General features: G+C 43.0%; 1 protein-coding gene across 1 annotated transcript in view; it reads right to left on the reverse strand.

Moving 5' to 3' along the window:
* SLC5A1 (solute carrier family 5 member 1) overlaps window positions 1-12,655 on the reverse strand; it is a 72,248-nt gene extending 59,593 nt beyond the window's left edge. The window contains exons 1-2 of the mRNA XM_027050802.2: window positions 12,367-12,655; window positions 5,406-5,477 (exon numbers count right to left, since the gene is read on the reverse strand). Of these exons, the coding sequence (XP_026906603.1) occupies window positions 5,406-5,477; window positions 12,367-12,498 (204 nt within the window). The 5' untranslated portion in view covers window positions 12,499-12,655. The remainder of the gene's footprint in view (window positions 1-5,405; window positions 5,478-12,366) is intronic.
* Between the last annotated feature and the right edge of the window lie 9,662 nt (window positions 12,656-22,317).

Here is a 22,317-nt window from a genome sequence, read left to right on the forward strand (position 1 = left end):
GCCTATGGCTGATTTCATGATACAACAGCAGAGTTGAGTAGTTGTGACAGAGATCATATAGCCTACAAAGCAAAAATATTTGCTATCTTGCCCTGTAAAGAGAAAGTTTGTCAACCCTTGCCCTAAGTCACTGTGACATACACCTCTCTGATGATTCTCTAATAATAAAAGAAGGAAAGGAACTGTGGCTATTGAGAGACACACAGCCATTCAATTTTCAAGACCCTCCTTGGCAATAGACTGGCTAGCATGCCCACACCCATTCTTGTTTCCTCCTCTGTGGAAGAAATTTTAGCCCTGGGAGACCTTTGAGATGCTCAATCTGACTGTTCCTCATTACAGAGGAGACTGAAACCCAGAGAAGTTAATGATTTGCCCGATGTCACAAAGCTGGGACAACCCAAGTCCTTTGGTTCTTTGTGAGGTTCCTATTCCCTCTGGAATGTTTACTTCTTCATTTAAGGGGGTTTTCAAAGGGTTGACTCAACCCCATTGTACCCCACCCATTTCCTTGGAGCTGACTCCAGTAAGTATGACCAAACTCTCCTCCAAAAAAGAATTCTCCACTGGGCTGTGTATCTGGGGCCCAGCCTATCTGACTAATTTCTGCTACCAATAGACAAGGAGTGGGGAATTTCCCCTTCAATGCTCACATTCCTGCTTTCCCATCTCCCACATACCCACATAACCATTACAACGTAGCACACAGCTGTTTGTTAAAGCTTCCAACTACAGAAGGGAATCCTGGGCCACGAAACAACCCACAGTTACAAAAGGTAATATCATGGCTTCATGTTACTCAGTTGGCTTGGCTTGCTCACCTATGACTCAGACTTCTGGGGGCCTCCCTGCCTGGCTCCCTGTGTAATCTGTCTCCTCTGTAACCCAGCCCTGGAATCCTTGCTCTTCCTTTTTAATTATCTCTCACTTCTACACCCAGGCCAAGGTGCATATGATTTCTCTCTCTCTCTCAGCCTCATTAACTTTTTAGGAATGGAGTCGTTTACCAGGGCTCCTAAATTTTCACCTGTTACAGGTCATAACTGCTCCTTTCAAAGTCCCCTAAGACCCAGGAATGTTCCCAACTGGCCTCTCTGTTCAGTCTCCTTTTGGACTTTTCAAGATCCAGTTTCCTCCTATTTTTTTTTTTTTGATGGTGAATACTCAGGTCCCCCAAGTCTCTGATGTATTGACCCAAGGTCCTTCCTCCTAAAATACCCTAGGACTCTTTCCCAGAGCTTCTCTTGTTGCTCACTCCTCCTACAGCACAAAGCGACAGGGCTAAAGGCAGATGGAGAGGGAAAAGTGTCCCATTAGGGGGTTTCTGACAGAGATGTGAGCTCCAGAAAGACTGTAGCCCTGTGATGTTCTCCTTGGGCCTGCACATTTGAGAATTGATATTCCAATTATGAACTTCCAGGCCCGACAGACAGGATTAAATTGACTTTGTAATTTAATACAAAGAGAAATTTAGATGTATAGGTTTAATATAGTTTAAACTCTTTTTCAGTTTTGGAGGAAAAATACTTAGATTTGCATTTTCTCACATGCTATATTTTCCTTTACTCTTTCAAGTGTGTATTGCAATAGTGCTTTAAAACCATTTTAAGGGCACCTGGGTGACACAGTCAGTTAAGCGTCCGACTCTTGATTTCGGTTCAGGTCATGATCTCACAGTTCATAAGACAGAACCCTACATCAGGCTCTGCACACTGACAGTATGGAGCCTGCTTGGGATTCTCTCAGCACAGAGCCTGACATGGGGCTCTAACCCACAAGCAGTAAGATCATGGCTTGAGCTGAAGTTGGACACTTAACTGACTGAGCCACCCAGGTGCTCCTACAGTCGACAAATTTTTAAAACTCACTATTTTAGAATATAACCATACTTTATTGAATCTAAGACACCAACTACTGTAAGACATACCATGTAACACAAAGAAAGAAAAAACATTAGCATTTAAACTGTGGCATGCCACTGATTGATTATAACACATAAGCCAATCTCAGAGTTGTTAAAATGTGGTCATTGTGGTCCTATAAATCACTGATGATTTATAGCAATATAAATAAATATACATATAAGCCATGTTCATTTATTCACATGGTTGATCTGAAAGTTAAATTTAAGTGAAGTGGCAGTACTAGCTTCACATAAATATTAGTTTTCATTTACTAGGCGCTACTAAGTCCTATGCCCCAGACAAGTGTCAACTGGGGGGTTGCCTTGTCATTCCTATCTTCCTTATACTTCTTAATATTTTCATTTACTGAGTACTTCCCAAGTGCTGAGTGCAGTACATGAATTATCTCATTGAATCCTGACAAGAACACTCCAAAGCAGGTACTATTCTCCAACTTTATAGAGGTAGAAATTGAAGCTCTGGGAGGTTCAGTGACTTGACCAAAGTCACACAATTAGTAAATGTGGCAGATCAGATATGCTGACTTCAAAGCTAGAATGTTCTAGCATAAAAGCATTCTCAAAGTTGAAAGGGACTTAGAAGTCATTGCTCCTCCATTCAAGAATCTCCTTCTCTAGCATCCCTAACAGATAGTGATAGTTTCAGTATATCTGACCAGATAGATAAGCACCTATCCAAACCAGTAATTATCAAACCTGCCTGATAATCAAAAGCATCTGGGAAGCTTTTTATAAATGCGAATTCCTGGAGCACCTGACTGGCTCAGTCAGTTGAGCATCTGACTCTCGATTTCAGCTCAGGCCATGATTCCAGGGTCGTGGGATCAAGGCCCACATCAGGCTCTGTGCTGAGTGTGGAGCCTGCTTGAGATTCTTTCTCCCTCTGCCCCTCTCCCTGCCTCTCTCTCTCTCTCTCTCTCTCTCTCTCTCTCTCAAAATAAAAATAAAAATAAAAATAAAAATAAAAATAAATAAAAAGCAAGTTCCTGGGACCCTTTTCCAAGGTTTTTTTTCTTTAAGAGGTCTTGAGTGAGGCCTAGAAATCTGTATGTTTGGAAGCATATCCAGGTGATTCTGATGAAGCAAGTTTAGAAACCATTAATAAAATCTCACAAAGTCTTAGGTAGAAACCATTGTTGGGAGAAGAAGTTGAATATCAGCCCCATCAAGGAAGTAGTGACTTCTGCACAAAAGAAGAATGATGCCATGCTTCTCCATTGGTTAGAATAATCCAACACTGAGACATGAGTAAGGTAAACAATACCCACAGGAAACTCCACATGAACCATTGAACCCTACATGTTTTGGGTGGGCTAAATCCTTTTACCAACTAAATCTCAGCCCAGACCCACTCCCAGGTGCTATCAGGAAGAAAAACATCATTGCTAGTTAAGATGTGATGTGTTCCCAGGCCTAGCCCAAAATGCATATCTCCTAAGAATGGTTCTGCCCCAAACCACCCCCTCACTACTCTCATTGGCTTCTCCATGACCCAGAGATTAGAAGTTGAGGTCTTATCCCCAATAAAGCAGCCCTAGAAATTTTACATGAAGAGGTATGAGGGTTTCCTATCATAGTAGGGGGAGGAGGTCTGGATGCAAACCAAAGGCAAATAAGCACTTGGCAGGCATACTGTAGGGAGCAGTGAAGCATTATATGGGGTGGAAGGTGCACTGCTTCCAAAATAAATAAACCTCCTATTCAGCTCTCTAATTCAACAAATCTCAAGTCCACTAAGATTTCATCCAGCCTTGGCTCTGAAATCTGTACAGCACACTGTCCAATAGAACTTTCTACAATGGGGGAAACATTCTAGATCTATACTATGTAATATGGCAGACACTATCCACATGTAGCTATTAAGCACTTGGAATATGGCTAGTGTGGGAAGAAATTTTTAGTTTTTAAATTTTATCTAACTTTAATTTCAATTTAAATAGCCCATATGAGGGTGCCTGGGTGGCTCAGTCAGTTGGGCGGCCAACTACAGCTCAGGTCATGATCTTGCGGTCTGTGAGTTTGAGCCCCGCGTCAGGCTCTGTCCTGAGTGCTCAGAGCCTGGAGCCTGCTTCTGTTTCTGTGTCTCCCTCTCTCTCTGCCCCTTCCCTGCTTGCTCTTTGTCTCTCTCTCTCTCTCAAAGATAATAAACAATAAAAAAACAAAAATAAATAAAAATTAAAAATAGCCCACGTGATTAGTGGCTACCATACTAGGCAGTGCAGTTCTAGAGGGACTGACCCAGCCTCATCTTGAACTTTGTGATCAGAGCTGCCTATTCAACACCCGCTTTTAGGAAAGTACGAAAGTACAATGTTCGAGAAGATAAAATATGTCAGGAGGGAGCACCATGATGGGGCCACCACAGAAATCAGCATCTGCCCAATATTTTTAGCCACCTTAGGGGTAAGGCAGAAATGACTTCAGGGATAGTCCAAGCAACTGTGAAGATGCCAGTTATTAAAATCCATCCCAAAACAGCTGATCAAAGGCCAACTTCAGGGTGTGATGTGATTTCTTTGCAATTTCTCTTATGCTCTGCATATGACAGTGACAATTTTTACTTTCTTGTTTCTCTTCCTCCAATCAACTCAGTGCTGTCACTTTCTTTTCATTATTTCTATGCTTCATTAGCCACCTCTTTCACCAGCTAGTCTTGCTTATATCTTTAGTCCAAAAAAAAATGCACAACTTGGCTAATTTAGGCAACCAGTCATTTTGGTGAGAACTCTGGGTTGAGATGGTCATTGGACTTAACTGGTAAGCCAGCCAGAGCCCTGTGCTGATAGGATGGAAGGGGCCTCCTAGTTTCTCTTCCACCCACACACGTGTCCTTGAACTGGGATAGTTCCACCCATGTACGAATATCAGGAAAAATACCTCTCAAATATACAACAAATATACAATATACAAAATCCTCCAAGAGTTGAAAAAAACTGTAGGAACAGTAGGGGCTCCTCTCCATCTGTTCTATGAGTACTTATTGAGGTCCCTTTGTGTATCAGGCATTGCTTTCAGCTCCCAAGGTAAGACAAATAAAGTCTCTCTTTCATGGGACTTAACATAACAAAAAGGTAGTAAAAGAGTTATTATTTATTGAGCTTCCACCCCATAAGAGGTACCCATTTCTCATAACACTCCTGGAAGATAAATACTATCATCCCCAATTTATAGATACAAAGGTGGAAGTTCAGGTTTTCCCAAGATCACTTCAGTCTGTGTGTTCTTTCTGCTTCTCCACACCGTCTGCTTGTGTAGTCTCTTCCTCTACTTATACAGTAAAGGATTCCAAGCACATTTATTTAAAGGCTATTCCCTTACCACAAGAGATTAAGTTCATCCAGATTAAGACCTGGTGAGCAGAAGACCCATTGTCAGGGATTTAAGGCAGGAAGGAAGAATCACTGCCACCCAAAGCCAAGAAGAATAGGGCCTTCTATGGGGAATTTTGTAGTTAAGCAAATAGTTTTCAGAGAAAACTTACCGGCCACCACACCATACTTCGTCCTGCCAGGAAGAAGCCTCCAACAGTCCCACGATTAGTGGAAAACATAGCCTGAAGAGGAAAGGTCAAAAATTTAGTATAAAACTAGAACAGAGCAACTTTGCCTGCCAAAAGGACATACCTCTCCCACTCCCATATACTTGTACTTTCTTTTATTGTCTTTATTTCTGAGGCACTTCCATATTCCTTACTCCCCTAGAACTCCACTGTACTTAGATGAAGGAGGCAGGGACCTACATATGACAGACAAGAAGACTGAAGCTCAGGTTTAAAAACCTTTCCCTGGTGCAGCTCTGCAATGAGTTCACAGTGTGGCTTCAAGCAAGTCACTCCATCTGAATGTTTGTTACATAAGGAAAATGGAACTTTTCATGCCATTTTTACAAGCATACTCAGGTGCCTAATGAAATATCATTCTTTTTGGATGCCTGGCTGGATCAGTAGGATAAGCATCTGGCTCTTGGTTTCAGCTCAGGTCATGATCTCACAGTTCGTGAATTCAAGCCCTGCACCAGTCTGTGTGCTGACAGCACAAAGCCTGCTCAGGATTCTCTCTGTGCTCCTCCCCTGCACACGTGCTCACTCTTTCTCTCTTCAAATAAGTAAATAAACTTAAAAAAAATTTAAGAAATATTCTTTTTAAAAGCATTATACAGTGGTGCACCTGGGTGACTCAGTTTATTAAGTGTCAGACTCTTTTTTTTTAAATATTTATTTATTTTTGAGAGAGAGAGAGCAAGCTGGGGAGGGGCAGAGAGAGAGGAGACACAGAATCTGAAGCAGGCTCCAGGCTCTGAGCTGTCAGCACACAGCCTGACGCAGGGTTGCAACTCACGAACCATGAGATCATGACCTGAGCCGAATGCTTAACCAACTGAGCCACCCAGGCGCCCCAAGAGTCAGACTCTTAATCTCAACTCAGGTCATGACCTTGCAGTTGGTAAGTTCGAGCCCCACATTGGGCTCTGTGCTAATGGTGCGGAGCCTACTTAGGCTTCTGTCTCTCCTTCTCTCTGCCCCTCCTCTGCTTGTGCTATAAATAAATAAATGAATACATAAATAAATAATAAACTCAAAAAAAATTTACTAAATAAATGAAAGCACTATACAAGGGGCATTAAGGAGGACACTTGTTGGGATGAGCACTGGGTGTTCTATGTAGGAGATGAATCACTGGATTCTATTCCTGAAATCATTATTGCACTATATGCTAACTAACTTGGATGTAAATTAAAATAAGTAAATACATACATACAAACATACATACAAATATACATACATAATAAGCACTATACAGTATTTGAATTATATTTCAGTAATGTTATTATCAAAACAAAAAAATGAAAAATGCTAGAGGAATGTATGGTGTTCTTATTAAATACATTAAAGATGGACCATTCAAACTCAGTTCAAAACTTTCTGAGATGTAGGTAGAAGCTTGCTGGAAACATTACTTTTCAACATATTATGAGTACTGCAGAATGATTATTGTTACGAATACAGAAGGAGGAGATTCCTTCTGACTGGGGTGTCAGGAAAGGCTTCACAGAGGGAGCAGCACTTCAGCAAGTCTTGAAGATAGAGTGGGATTTATTAGTGAAAGAAAAGAAGGAAAGGACATTTCAGACTGTGGGAACAACATGAGCAATAACCCAGAGATAGAACTGCAGTGTGGGGAGGAAGGGAACGGTGAATAGCATTACCTGGAGAACCTGGCTGAGGCATATGAATGAGGAGAATGGTGAGAAGTGGGAACAGACTGCAGACCATCAAATGCCAAGCTAAAAAATATAGGCTTTATTCCATAGGCAGTAGGGAGCCACTGAAGGTTTATGAGTGTATTTTCAGTAAATGACCACCAGACCCTCCTTCTTTCAGAACCCTTGGAACGTTGCCTCTGAACCTTCAGCTAATTCCTGGTCCAGCTCAGGCCCAGGCCCAGTCCTCCAGCTCAAAACTGGGACAGTATCTCTGCTAGTGTTCTCCTCCTCCCTCCCTCTATGTCAATGGCCTTCCCTTAGCTGATGGCTTGCTAATGTCTCTGAAAATACTAATAACTGATAATGACTGAGCCCTGTTAAAGCTGGTTGCATCGTGACTCCTGAGGCTTAAGAGCATCACTGATGCAAAGGAATTAACCTCAGATGGTGACATTTCAGATGCTTAGAAATTCAGTTTATTCAGCAAACATGCCTACTATTGATAGCATATTGCTAAGTGCTCAGACTCCAGAGATTGACCAGACTCAGTCCTTTAGGAAGCAGCGTCATTCATACATCCAACAATCAACATAAATTGATTGTTGTGTGCCAGGCAGTTCCAGGGAGAGCACAGCTCAGATCTTTCTGGACTCGTGGCAGGGTCCTCCCTCCCATAGGACATACTCTTAGGGATGCTGTGGTGTTTTTTCTAGGAATAGCAAGAGGACTAACAAACACAAGGAGCAAAGAAGGTAGCCAGGGCTGAACAAAAATATGGTCCAAGGACTCAGATTCTAGTAGTTTTCCAGGGAAAGGCCATTCTGAAAGTGATTCTGATGTCAAAGCAGGTTGATATGCCCCAGTTGGTAATGGAGGGACACAAAAAGTGGGTTTGGGGCCCAGATACAACATTTCCAAGTTGGTCTCAGAAACGAAAAGCTTAGAGGAAGGATGTGACAGTCAAGACTAGAGTGGGGAACTGGATAATTCAGGAAAGATGTTGGGGATGGATAAAAGGCAAGGACAGGTGTATCTACACCAGGCCTTCTCTTCTCTGGAATGTTTATCCCCTCATCTCCACAAGCCCAGACCCAGCAGACCCATCCTTCAAGGCTCCTCAAATGTTATTTTCCCCATGAAACTTTACCTGACACTCCACCACAGAAACTTCCTCCTCTACTATGACCTCTCCCCTTCACAAACAAAAAATAATCTCTCTCCTGTGAACATCTAGAGATTTTCTATATATGTTCTATGTTTCTATACCTCATTCACAGCCCTTACACTTTTTTCCTTTATGTTGCCATATTATAATTTTTTTCCAGCTTTATTGAGGTATATGGACAAATTAAAAATTGTTTATATTTAAGGGATACAATGTGATATTTTGAAATACATATTCATTGCCAAGGGCTGCCTGGTGGGAGAAATGGAGAGATGTTGATCAAAAGGTACAAAGGTAAAATTATAAGATGATTTCTGGAGATCTAATTTACATCATGGTGACTATAGTCCATAATACTGTATTGCATAGTTGTTTGCTGAAAAAGTAGACCTTAAGTGCTCTCACCACACACAAAAAGCATTGTAACTGTGTGAGATAATGGATATGTTAATTAACTTGATTGTGGTAACCATTTTACAATTTTTTAATCCCCTGTAATGCTTAGTATAATGCCTAGTGCATGGTACACATTCAATAAAATGTTGGATAAAGGGGTTTCGCAGCGCCTTCTGCCTCCACTCTTCCCCCATATCCCACCCCCGAACACTCCTTCTGGAAATGAGCAACACCCTTCCAGGCAGGCATTTTGCAGACTGCCAGCAACATTCAGTAGGTGCTACCAGTAGGTGTTATTACTATAACTTGTGTACCCTGCCTCCTTCTTCCCTGCTGTTTATTCCCTACAATGGAAAGACACTGTCTCCATGAGCAAAGGATGCTCAAAGGAAAGCTCTAAGGTTCCAACACCACTTTGTAAAACATGGCATTAAATTTGCCTGTCCACCCTGCAACTAGAAGAGAATGATTTCACAAGTGCAAGCCAGAGGAGCAAAAGAAACACAACTACTGACCCATATTTTTTTTTCTTAATGGATTAAAAATATCACTGAACAAAAGGAAGGCGCTTCAGACCTTTGCTTAAAGCTTAAGAAACTGGGGATGTTGGGCCTGGAGTAGAGAAGACTCCAGTGTGGCCTACCATCTTCTGAGGTAAAGCAAGACAGCGTGGTCTGCATAAGGCACAACCAAATACAATGGAGAAGCTCCAGGACATCAGATCTGGGCTCCATACCAGGAAGATTTTCCTCACTATCAGAGCTGTGTAGAGATGGAAGTGGTGCCACTGGGGAGAGTCTTGGCCAGAAATATTCAAGTGAAGGGTGGACAATTGTTCAAGATATTTTGGTCAAGTGGTTTAAGAATAGACTCTAGCACAGGATCAAGAGGGTTAAAACTGAATAAACTTTAGGCCTTCACTTTATGAAAATATGTCAGGAAAGAAGGAATTCCACACCACCAGGACACTGTCACAGCAATGCAAATGGTGGTAAGGATCATGGAGAGAGTATTGCCAGAAAGGATGCTGTCTTAGGGAAGGGAAGGTGAGACAGTAGAAAAAACATGCCTTTGGTATTTAATCCCAGCTCTGGCACAGATTCATCTGACTGACTTCTTGTCACCATCTGATCCTCACCTGTAAAATTGAAAGGCTGAGCTTCCCCAGGGGCAATTGCTACTCAGGCATCCAATGATGCTCTTAGTGCAAATGATTGCATAAGGCAGTAAATTTTTCCTGTAAAGAAAAATGTCCAGATCATAAGTTATTTAGGTTTTGTGGAACACACATGATCTCCACTGGACACTCTTCCTCTTTTATTTTTTACAACTCCTTAAAAGTGTAAAAACACATTTGTAACTTGTGGGCCATACAAAAACAGGCGGTGGGCCAGATTTGCCCTGTGAACTATAGTTTAACAACCCCTAGCATAAGGGGGTTCAGGATAGCTTAAATGAAATCTTCCAGAAAAAATAAAGTTAGAGATTTAGCCTAAAATGATACAAAATCCCCCAAGAAACAGAGAGGTGGTGAAAGAAAAATGGAAATATACAGTGAAGAATAAGCTCAAACCCAAATATGATTGGAAGAGGGTAAAACAGAACAAAATAATGTTGGAAGAGATGTGGATGGTGATAGAGGGACATTGGCTACGGGTGTCTTTTCTAAGATGAAGAAGCACCGTAAGCCAGGATCACTCTGTGTGCATCCCAGAGATCACTCAGGAGTCAGGATGCCTATCCCCAAACCAAGCCACTCTTGATGCTCCAGTAGAAAAAAAAGGAATGTAAACTGGAAGAAATCCAGCACGTTAAATAATCAGGGTCCAGAGGCACTGACTAATGGGGAAAATTAAATGTAGACAAATATTAGCAGGCTCATTAAGTAGCATTTAACAGGACAAGTGATACTGATTCACAGATATTTGAAAAGCATAAACACCATAATCAGCAGGACTGGCAGGGGCTAAAATAAGATTGGTTAGGGGAACAGAGACTATCAGTGATTTTCTGGGAAATAAGCAGTATGGCATAGCTAGCAAATGATGAATTCACATCCAAGTGCTAGGCACTTAGAAGCTGGGGAAGGGTGTGGAGAGGAAGGCAGGCAAAGTGGCAAAGCCCCTGGTACTCTGGAAAACCAAGAGTCAAAAGATCTGAGTTCCAGGAAAATTTCATGTACTGCAACCTTAGGTAAACCACAACAACATGGGGCTTCAGTTTCCTTTTCTGTAAAATAGGGATTAGTATTCCTGCCCTCCTTATGTTGAGGCATTTTGTGAAGATGCCCTATCCAGTTGACCGTGTTTGCCCATTTTACTTAAAAGGACAAAAACAATTCAGAGCATGGCTCATACCTTGGAGGGCAAATGACGATATTATTTAAAAAGACTCCTAGACTCCATAAAGAATTTTCAGATTCATGTCTGCAGATCCTCACAACAATCTTTGGGAGTCATAAGAATAGGTAAGATTGTACCTATGCACACTTGAGTAAACTGAAGCTGAGGCAGGTTGCCTGAGGTTGCATAGCTAGAACCATGTCAAAGCCAGTAGTAAACCTGAGAATCCTGGCCCCTGGTTGGACACTTCTGGGAAGGTGAGCATATTGGGGAAGAGTTAGTAACACTGACCCCTTGTGACACTTGGAAAAGCTTTCAGTCATATCTAGTTTCTATAATTACTTAAGAAACAAAAAAAATGCTTCCTTCTATCCCTAAAAAACAAAACAAAACAAAATAAGAAACTCTGTGGCCATGGAAGGGTTAATATCCACCCTGCCCCCCCACACTCCCCTCTAAATCAAGAAAGAGTTCAACCACCTGCTGCCATCACAGCCTCCTGGCCCAACCCTACCCACAACCAAAGCTTTTGAGAATGTCTGCAATATGTGCACATTTAAAACACCTCATCTTCTAGTTGCTGGGTGTGCCAGAGTCTGTCATAGTGAAATTTCCAAGTTCCAAGTTCCAAGGCTGCGAAGAACAAGTTTCTCTGGTTTGGTGTGTCCCCGGTCCCCAAGGGGAGCCACGTGCATTTCCCCAGCACCAGGCCACCCTCCAAGGCTTCCTCCTCCTCCTCCTCCACCCGAGCTTTGCCAACTCTCACTCATTCCAGTCCCTGGGCTTGCAGGTCAGCCTTTCCCAGGGGGACACCAGCAGCACCCCTCCATTTGGGGCTGCCCCACAGCCCCTGCACCTGGCAGAGGCTTTGTGTCCTTCCTGCTCTAAACTGTTTCTTTTCCATACAAAACTGTATGACTAAGAAGAAACAGGACAGTCCTAGCCTCCTTGAGGCTTATCTTCCAAGCCCAGAGATCTTCCCTGAAGCCCTAAGCTGTTCCTCTCCTGCCCCTCACACTAGCCCCCAGCCTCTCCAATCTCTGCCTCCTTCTCTGCTCACAGGCTAGGGGTATTCTCCTTGGACCTTCCTGGCCAGCTCCCCTCAGAACCCCCCTCCCTTCTGCTCATCCTTGCTTGCCCCCCTCACTTCACACTGTGCCCCCCTGAATTCCTCTCAAGGGCTTCCAAGTTATTTCCATTCGGCTCCACAGACCTTTAAACCCACCCTTTCCTCCTCACAGCTCACGGATGCAGTGGCTCCCCTGTGCAGCCCCGCCCCCCTTGTCCCTGCTGGTGGCTCTTGCCCCTTCAGCCCACGTCTCAGAGCCCTCACATACCCACAGCCCGACGGCCATCACCACCACAAAGTAGACAACGATGACAGAGATGTCGGCCGCATTGCGGATGCGCTCATGTGGCGCAAGGGGTGAGGTAGTGTCGGTCGTGGGGCTCCAGGTGGTAGTGTCCATGGCGGCGGTGGTGATGCGTCCCTCCCGCCCAGGCCACTCGCTCCTTATACCGCCTCCGGGTTAATAATCAGCCCCGAGGGAGGGCGCCCGCGAAGTCGCGCGGTGCGGCTCCTGCGCTGCACCGTCGGGGAGCAGCTTTGGACGCAGAGAGCGCTGAAGGAGGAGCAGGTAGAGCTGTTGGCAGAAAGGTGGCAGGCTGGCAGGTAAGGGCTGTTCCGTGAGTGGGGAGGGGCCATCCAGGGGGTGGTGCCCGCCTGGCACAAAGGCCGGCTGTGTTCCCGGCAGGGTAGCCTCGCCTGCTCTGCCAGGGGCAGAGAGGGTGCGGCTCCATTGAGGAACCAGGCTGCCTGAGGCCAGGGACCTAGAGGCTTCAGGTCGCCTGCCACCTGCCCTTGGACCAGTACTGAGGCTTCTGCAGACTCCGGTTCTCCATGTGTAAAACGGGTACAAGACTGTTCCCAGGATTCAGCCAAGTTCTTGGTCTCTGTGGAGAAAATTCTGGGGAAGACCACTTGTTGGGTATTGCTGGCAAGAAATTCAGAACAATTTCTTGGCCATGGGGACAGCCACCCACCTACCTACATTTCTGGCGCCCCTGCAGCCCCCAGAGGCACTGTTACGGCCACTCTAAGGAGGAAAAAAGAGAGACTAGGAGAAGGGATCCCACTGGGAGTTTTTCTTTGCCCTGTGCCTCACCCAGTAATTGATCTGGGACTCTTCTGGGGCAGATAGAAGCGAGGATACTAGAGAATCCCTTCCATGGAACTCATCATATGTTGACCCTTCCTGGGGATTCAGCCTGCCCATCTGGAGACACATGTCTAAGTTGAAAGTCAGGGCTCAGCACAGAGATGATTGAGAAAAGAGGCATGACTCACCCAAGGTCACACAGTGAGCTAGTGACAGAGCTGGTCCTACAACCTAGACCAGGGTAGGCCTAGTTCAGAGGAAGGTTGGAGATGCTCTCAGGTGCTAGCACTAGGGAGCTTTGCTGGAGTGATGAGGTACAGGGAGGGGGAAGGACCACATAAACCCTGCCCGGACTCTGTTCTGCCTCAGGTCCTCCCTGCCCACCACCAGACAACCATCCACTGCCCAAATGCCAACAACTGATTTCTTTGCACCTCACTGTCTCTGAGGTCCACTCCCATCCTCCCTCATCAGCACTTGCTCTTCCTACTGAGGCTGCAGTCAAAGAATCATTATTTGGACTGCGTCCATGTAGGTCTTCCCTATCCCCCCCCCCACCCACTCCCCTAAACTGAGTAAGGTTATGCCCAGGGCCCAACATAATGCCTGGCCACCAGGAACAGGAATTCCTCTTCTGGGGAACCCAGAAGCAGGAGATCTTCAACATGGATGTCCTCCAAAATTTCAAGCTAAGCCATCAGCCACAGCTTGGAGCAATTGACCTTTCATCTATATCCATCTGTTCCCGAATTCAGCAGAGCATTTTCACCTGGCTCCGCCCAAGCAGAGCCCCTGCCCTCAGGGAACTTCCAGTATGATCTGGAAATGAGCTCATCCACAGCAAAAGTTCAGCCCTGAACCCCCAGCTGCAGGCATCCAGCCTGTGCCAATTTCCAAAAGTGAAGTCTGGCAATGAGCAAATCCGAAAAGTGAGCAGGAGGAAGGGCCTGAAGTACTATAGGACCTCAATGGAGGGAATAAACCATTCTTTGATCTTTCTCAGATAGCAAAACATGGATGGCTAGAGAAGGAAAGGATGGCAGCCTGGAAGAGACCAGAAAATGCATTCATTCATTCATTCATTCATTCATTATACATTCATTCATTCTTGCAACACAAGAACTACTTCTATGTGCCAGGTCATGTGTGCCAACCCTGGGGATATAGCTGTACACAAGATTCACAGGGTTCTTGCCCTCACAAGGCTTCCAGCCCAGTGGGAGAGATAGACCATCATCAAAAATGAGACAAATACCTATAAAATTAGCATTGTGATATGTGCTTTGAAAGACACATAGTAATGCTCCAAATGTGTAGCAAGGATTTTAATATGGAGATGAGGTAAAGCTGGGGGAAGGCCTCGGAAGGTCCGGTTTGAACAGGACCTTAAAAGAAGAACAAGCAAGGTAAGATGGGAGTGAGGGATGTATCAGGAGAGGGCAAGCTGGGGCTAAAAATAAAAAATAAATTAAAAAACATGTCAGTACGAAGTATCCCCCTACCATGGCAGGGTGGCAGGGGGAGTCCAGGATACCTGAGGCCCTTTTGCAATTTCTGTTCTTCACTGGTCTCCTCTAAAAGGACAATTTATACCCAAGAAAACAGAACAGAGATTCCTCAAAAAATTAAAAATAGAATTACTCTGTGATCCAAGAATCCCATTTCTGGATTATATATCCAAAGACAATGAAATCAGTATCTTGAAGAGATATCAGCACTCCCATGCTCATTAAAGCATTATTCACAATATCCAAGTTGGAAACAGTTTAAAGTGTCCATGAGCAGATGAATGGATAAAGGAAATGTGGTGTATATATATACATACCACATTTATGTATATGTCTATGTGATGGAGTATTATTCAGCCATAAAAAAGGAAATCCTGCCCTTTGCACCACCATGGATGAAACTAAAGGACATTATGCAGACAGATAAAGACAAATACTGTTTGATCTCATCTATATGCACAGTCTAAAAAAGTCAAACTCAAAATGAATTACTGGGACCTCACCAAAATAAAAATCTTCTGCACAGTGAAGGAAACAATCAGCAAAACTAAAAGACAACCAACAGAATGGGAGAAGATATTTGCAAATGACATATCAGATAAAGGGTTAGTATCCAAAATCTATAAAGAACTTATCAAACTCAACACCCAAAAAACAAATAATCCAGTGAAGAAATGGGCAAAAGACATGAATAGACACTTCTCCAAAGAAGACATCCAGATGGCCAACTGACACATGAAAAAATGCCCAACTTTACTCATCATCAGGGAAATACAAATCAAAACCACAATGAGATACCACCTCACACCAGTCAGAATGGCTAACATTAACAACTCAGGCAACAACAGATGTTGGTGAGGATGTGGAGAAAGAGGAACACTTTTGCATTGTTGGTGGGAATGCAAGCTGGTGCAGCCACTCTGGAAAACAGTATGGAGGTTCCTCAAAAAACTAAAAATAGAACTACCCTACGACCCAGCAATTGAACTACTAGGCATTTGTCCATGGGATACAGGGTGCTATTTCGAAGGGACATATGCACCCCCATGTTTATAGCAGCACTATCAACAATACCCAAAGTATGGAAGGAGCCCAAATGTCCATCAATGGATGAATGGATAAAGAAGATGTGGTATATATATACAATGGAGTATTAGTTGGCAATCAAAAAGAATGAAATCTTGCCATTTGCAATTACGTGGATGGAACTGGAGGCTATTATGCTAAGTGAAATTAGTGAGTCAGAGAAAGAGAAAAATCATATGACTTCACTCATATGAGAACTTTAAGAGACAAAACAGATGAACATAAGGGAAGGGAAACAAAAATAATATAAAAACAGGGAGGGGGACAAAACATAAGAGACTCATAAATATGGAGAACAACCTGAGGGTTGCTGGAGGGGTTGTGGGAGGGAGGATGGGCTAATGGGTAAGGGGCACTAAAAAATATATTCCTGAAATCATTGTTGCACTATATGCTAACTAATTTGGATGTAAATTTTAGAAAATTAAAAATAAAAAAATAAAAAAGCCAAACTCATAGAACCAGAAAACAGAATGATGATTGCCAAGGGCTAGGGAGGGGGTGGGAGAAATGGGGAGATGTTGGGCAAAGGTTACAAACTTCAAGTTATAAGATGCAGTGTATGATGACTAGATCTAATGCAGTGTATAATGACTATAGTAAACAACATTGTATTTATACTTGAAAGTTGCTAAGAGATTAGATTTTAAGTGTTCTCACCACAAACACACACACACACACACACACACACACACACACACACACACAATGGTAACTATGTAAGGTGCTGGGTGCTGGATGTGTTAGTTAACTCAATTGTGGTAATTCAATCCCACTGTATGCATATATTAATTAAATCATCACATTGTACACCTTTTAAAAAATAATGCTGTACAACCCAGGTTTTTAAAAAAAAGAATTATTTTCTCTACACAGATGCTTCCAGGAAACACAGTATGATACACCACCTGCCCCCCACAGCTGGCCAGAGCTGCTGGACCACTGCTCATTGGTAAAGATCCTGTTGGCCTCTCTCCTGCCCTCCCTGGTGCCAACCAAAATCAGGCTCTGGTCACAAAAAAGAACCTTCTTACCAGAACCCCAAGGGAAATAAAAAAGCTGCCCAAACAGCCAGACCAGGGGGAAGATGGGGCTGATGAGGAAAGACAGACATAAAAGCAAGAAGCAGACCCCATCTGAGTTCACAATCTCAGGTCAGATTGGGGTCCTAAGTTTGAAAAACCAGATGCCCACAGATTCACAGCTAAACCTGACTGTTGAGAGAATACTATTCAAATAACTCTGAAGTCACTAAGCTAATATCTACAGATGGCAGGGGAGGAACCCAGATTTGGAGTGTAATGCCTCACCACTATGTGGGAATTCTCCTGTTGCCTCTTCTCTGCCTTCCTTCCACACTACTCAGGTGTCTAGGTCCCACAGGAGTCCTACCTGCTTCTACCAGCCCAGGAGCTCTTCCCCAGCAGGCCTCGAATGTGCAGTGTCCACCTCTTACTGGCCAAACTGTGCTCCTAAACTCTTGTCACACCGTGAAATAAACAGCCTAGGTGCAGAGGCTGTGAGTTTGGGAAGTTGCCTGGGGAGGGGAAACCACATAACTAGTTTGAATCATAGCACAGCCATCATCCAGCAGCAGACCGTGGATAGTTCATTTGACATCCATGATCCTCCATTTGAACATCTGTAAAATGGCATAGACAAGGACTGTCTTGTGAACCTGTGAGGTCCAAATGAGATGAAAATGCAAAGGAGCCTCACTGACAATAAAAAAGGCAAAGGTGAGGTACTGCTATGATTTTCTCTTTTTTCCTTTCCCTTGTTGCAAGCTCAGTTGTGGGAAGCAGACTGTTGATCAGTGTATTTGTTTCCTGAGGGTGCTGTTAACAAATTATCACAAATTTGACAACTCAAAAGAACATAAATGTATCCTCTCGTGGTTCTGGAAGGCAGAAGTCCAAAATTGGTTTCAATGGGCTGAAATCCAGGTTTCAGCAGGGCTGCATTGCTCCAGTTTTAAGCAGGATCCTTCCCTGCCTCTTCCAGCTTCTGGTGGTGCCAACAGTCCTTGGCTTGTGGTCACATCACTCCAATCTCTGCCTCTATCTTTGTGTGTGTGTGTGGTAAAATATACATAACATAAAAGTTCCCATCTTAATTATTTTTAAGTGCACAATTCAGTGGCATTAATATATTCACAATATTGTGCTACCATCACTACTATCTATATCCCAAGACTTTTTCATCATCCCACACACTCTCTATCCCTGAAACACTAACTTCTTATGTTCTCCTGGAAACCATCATTCAGCTTTCCATCTCTATGAATTTGACTATTCTAGGTACCTTTAGCCAAGAGGAATCATACAATCTACTCTGTCTTCACAATGCTTTCTCTTCTGTCTGTCAAATCTTCCTCTGTCACTAAGGACATTTGTGATGGTATTTAGGGTCCACCAGGATAATCCAGGATCATCTATCCTCATCTTAAGATCCTTAACTTAATAACATGTGCAAAGACCCTTCTTATAAATAAGGTAGCACTTACAGGTTCCAACAATTAGGACCTGATATCAGATGGCCATTATTCAGCTACTGCAGTGATGGTGAAGGAGTCCGAATATGGAAGGATTTGTTGGAAGAATCAGGATTGGAGCTGCTTTGGGAAAGGTGGAGTGGGGAAGAAGACACTGCTGGAGGGGGTGAGTCCAGGCCCAGAGGGGTAAAAGCCCAAAAGCTCCCAGGCAAAGAGGAAGTGAGAATAAGTGAGAAGGGCCAGGAGAGGGAAACAATGAGTTGGCCCCAGGCTGCCTGCCCTTCCTCCCTAAGCCCCAAGCTGGTATCTGGGCATGAAAGGAGTAAAGGAAAGGACAGAAAGCTAAGAAGAACAAAATGCTCCTGGCCCTCCCTCTAAAGCTGAAGTCAATAGAAGTTGACCCTTGGCGGTCTCTATGCAATCATCTGAACCCTAGCTAGGCCTCTGTCATGCTGGGTCACCTTGGGCAAGCCCTTATGTTCACTAAGAACCACCTCTACAGTGGGGACTGAATTTGAACTAACAAATGCTTGCTGAGTACCCACCATGCATATCAGTTTTGGGCTGGGACCAAAACCCAGGTTGCTTAATGGTAGGCTATAGCTCTTTCCTCTACATTCCAAATCCCAGACAGGCTTCAGGAAGAAGCTGCAGGGTGAGATGCTGCAAGATGTCTTAGCCTACCTCCCCTAGAGCTCTTCACAGGGTATTGCCTCAGCCCCAGGCCTTAGGCTGGGGCAACAGGAATAACACATGGATGATGGATGGCCCAGAATCAAGAGACCTGAGTTCAGGTACTGGTTACTCTGCCAAGTGGCCTCAGATAAGTCACTTTTCCCTTTTAATACTGTTTTCTCACCTACCAAATTGGCAGAATTTGACCAACTGGTCCCTTAAGAAAGATGCTGGTACCAATTCTATGACTCTAATCAGGTCCCTGAATTTCCCTGATCCTCTATCTCTCATTTATAAACTGGGGACATTAAGCCCTGGACAGTTGCATGTCACAAGCATGTCAATTCCACTTCATCCTAAATCTCACCCCTCACTATGTCTGCTGGCCCCAGGGCTCACATTTTCTACTGCTCAACACCATTTCTAAAATTGTAAAGGGTGACTATGACCCTCCCTACACAGTCCTCACCCAATGAGCTCGGCAGCTCTAAAGCAGTGTGGGAAGCAGACCTGGTTGGAATTGTGCCTCATATGTAAAACACTTCAGCACACTGCCAAGCACATATTCAGTTTTCAATAAAATGTTAACTTTAATCTTCATCTTCATCTCCTATCTAGACTCAAAGTCATGGGGCCTGGGGCCCTGCCCTCAAAGAGCAGAAGACAGATATGAAAAAGAAAACCTATACTGTGTGTTGAGACAAATGGTACAACTTTAATCTTCACAATGGTCCTATTGTTTTTCCATTTTATGGATGGATCACTGAAACAGTGGTTAAGTAACTTGTCCAAACTGGTAAATGGCCATGCTGGCACTCAAAGTCATGCATGTATAATACCAAAGCCTGTATTTTAACTACTGGAAAAGAGGGTAGGGAGAGAAGGGGAGATGAAGGAAGAGTGAAGCTCTAGCCCTGATTCTAAGCCTACTCCCCAGCCAGCATCCCTGTATTCCTCCCCTGCCTCATCCCTGGGTTGGCATTTGGCCCCAGCTACCTGTAGGTGTGAGACATTTCACTGAGTCACTAATTATAACAGATGCAGGCAAGAGTCAGCAGCATTACTATCTTCTGCCAAACACCCTGGTTTTTTGATAACCCACAGCTCAGGATTAGAGTAGGTGAAGTAGCAGAGTTAACTGTCACTCAAGTCCTGACATTGTAACTGTCACCCCATGTGTTCTAACTCCCTCTGTGAGATGAGACAGAGAAGCAGCTCCTGACAGGAAGTAGCCAGAGGCCTGCTGGGATTGGCTAAGGAACTCATCAGAGCTCTCACCTGTGAATCTTATCCCCACTCAGCCAATGCCACCAATCCATCAACCCTCACTGAGAAAACCAAGCTCAAAAATCCTTGGGCAACTGAAAAACCCATGAAGGTAACAGTGGGAATGGCAAGTCATTCATATATTCAACAAATATCAGTTGTGTATCTGTCAAGGCTTTAGGGGTACAAAGTGAACAAGATAAATGTAGCCCCTTTCTTTGAGGAACCTAAAACTCATGCATGTGCTTAATGGGTATGGGGTTTCCTTTTGGGATGATGACAATGTTTTGGAACTAAATAGAAGTAACAGTTGCATGCACTTAATCCCACGAAATTGTTCACTTTAAAATGATTAATTTATATTATGTGAATTTCACCTCAATTAAAAAAATAAAAAATAAAAACCATAACCATGCATAAGGCATCAGGCCTGGAGACAATAAAAATTTAATTCTCACCCAGATGATTTCTTCCCCAACTTGTTGACTGATCTTAAAATTTCATGAGTTTCATTCATTTGTTCAACTAATCATTTGAGGAGAATGAAAAGGTGAATTTGTTTCACCATCAAAAGAATATCTTCTCCCATGTAATGGCTGGTCCTGATAATTCTATATTAAGAAATGTCACTCATTCATTCATTTAGAGTATCCATTCTACACCAGGTACTGGGGTTACAAACTTGAATAAGACACAATCTTTGCAATGAATATAAAAGTGCAGCTATCTCTTCAAGATACTTCAAGATTTCAATTCCTTGGTATATATACTCAAAAGTGGGATTGCCAGATCATATAGTTCTACTTTTATTATTTTTTATCTTTTTAAAAATACTTCCATTTGGGTATAGTTAACACAGTTTCAGGTGTACAACATAGTGATTCAGTATCTCTATTCCTTATGCTATGCTTACCACAGTGTAGCTATCATCTGTCCTGATATGTTACAATATTATTGACTGTATACCCTATGCTGTGATTTTTATTCTTGTGACTTACTCGTTCCATAACTGGAAGGCTGTACCTCCAACTCTTCATCACTCATTTTGCCACCTTCCCACCCTCCTTCCCCCTGGCAACCATCAGTTTGTTCTCTGTATTTATAGATCTGATTCTGCTTTTTGTTTGTTTATTTATTCATTTGTTTTGTTTCTTAGATATGGAAACAACCTAAATGTCCATAGATAGACAAATAGATAAGGAATATGTGGTACGCACGTACACGCATGCACACACACACACACACACAGAGAGAGAGACAGAGAGAGAGAGAGAGAGAGAGAGAGAGAGAGAGAGAGAGAGAGAGGAATATTACACAGCCATAAAAAAGGATGAGATCTTGCCATTTGCAACAACATGGATGGACCTAGAGAGTATTATGCTAAGTGAAATAAGTCAAACTGAGAAGGATAAATACTATATTATTTCACTCATGTGTGGAATCTATTCTTCCTGTGTGTGTGTGTGTGTGTGTGTGTGTGTGTGTGTGTGTGTAATCTATTCTTAATTTTTTGAGGAAACTCCATGTCTTTCATAGTGGTTGCACCAATTTACATTCCCACCAACAGTTCCCAAGGTTCCTTTTTTTTCATATCCTCACCAACACTTATCTCTTGTCTTTGTGATAATAGCCATTTTAAAAAGCATGAGATGATATTTCATTGTGTTCTTTTGATTTCCACAATGATTAGTGATGTCAATCACTCTTTGTGTATCTGTTGACTTTTCATATATTGTATGAGTTCCTTATATTTTTTGGATATTAAAAAATGGTAACTATGTGAATTGATGAATGTATTAACTTGACTGTAGTAGTCATTTTAATATATATCATATATATTAAATATATATATAATCATCACATTATATACCTTAAATACATGTAATTTTGTCAATTACATATCAATAAAGCAAAAGGGGAGGAAAGAATAAAATACACACTAGCCAAAAAAAAAAGACACATTCTCTGCCTTGGGGCCCTTCCAGTTCATCAAGGAAAGTTTACATCTGATATGCACATGCTGTTCCCTATGCAAGGACACTTTCTCCCCTGCTCTTTGCCTGGCTAACTATCATAATCCTGTCAACTTAATTTTTTCCA

Source organism: Acinonyx jubatus, chromosome D3, assembly GCF_027475565.1.
Source record: "Acinonyx jubatus isolate Ajub_Pintada_27869175 chromosome D3, VMU_Ajub_asm_v1.0, whole genome shotgun sequence".
Lineage (NCBI taxonomy): Eukaryota > Metazoa > Chordata > Mammalia > Carnivora > Felidae > Acinonyx > Acinonyx jubatus.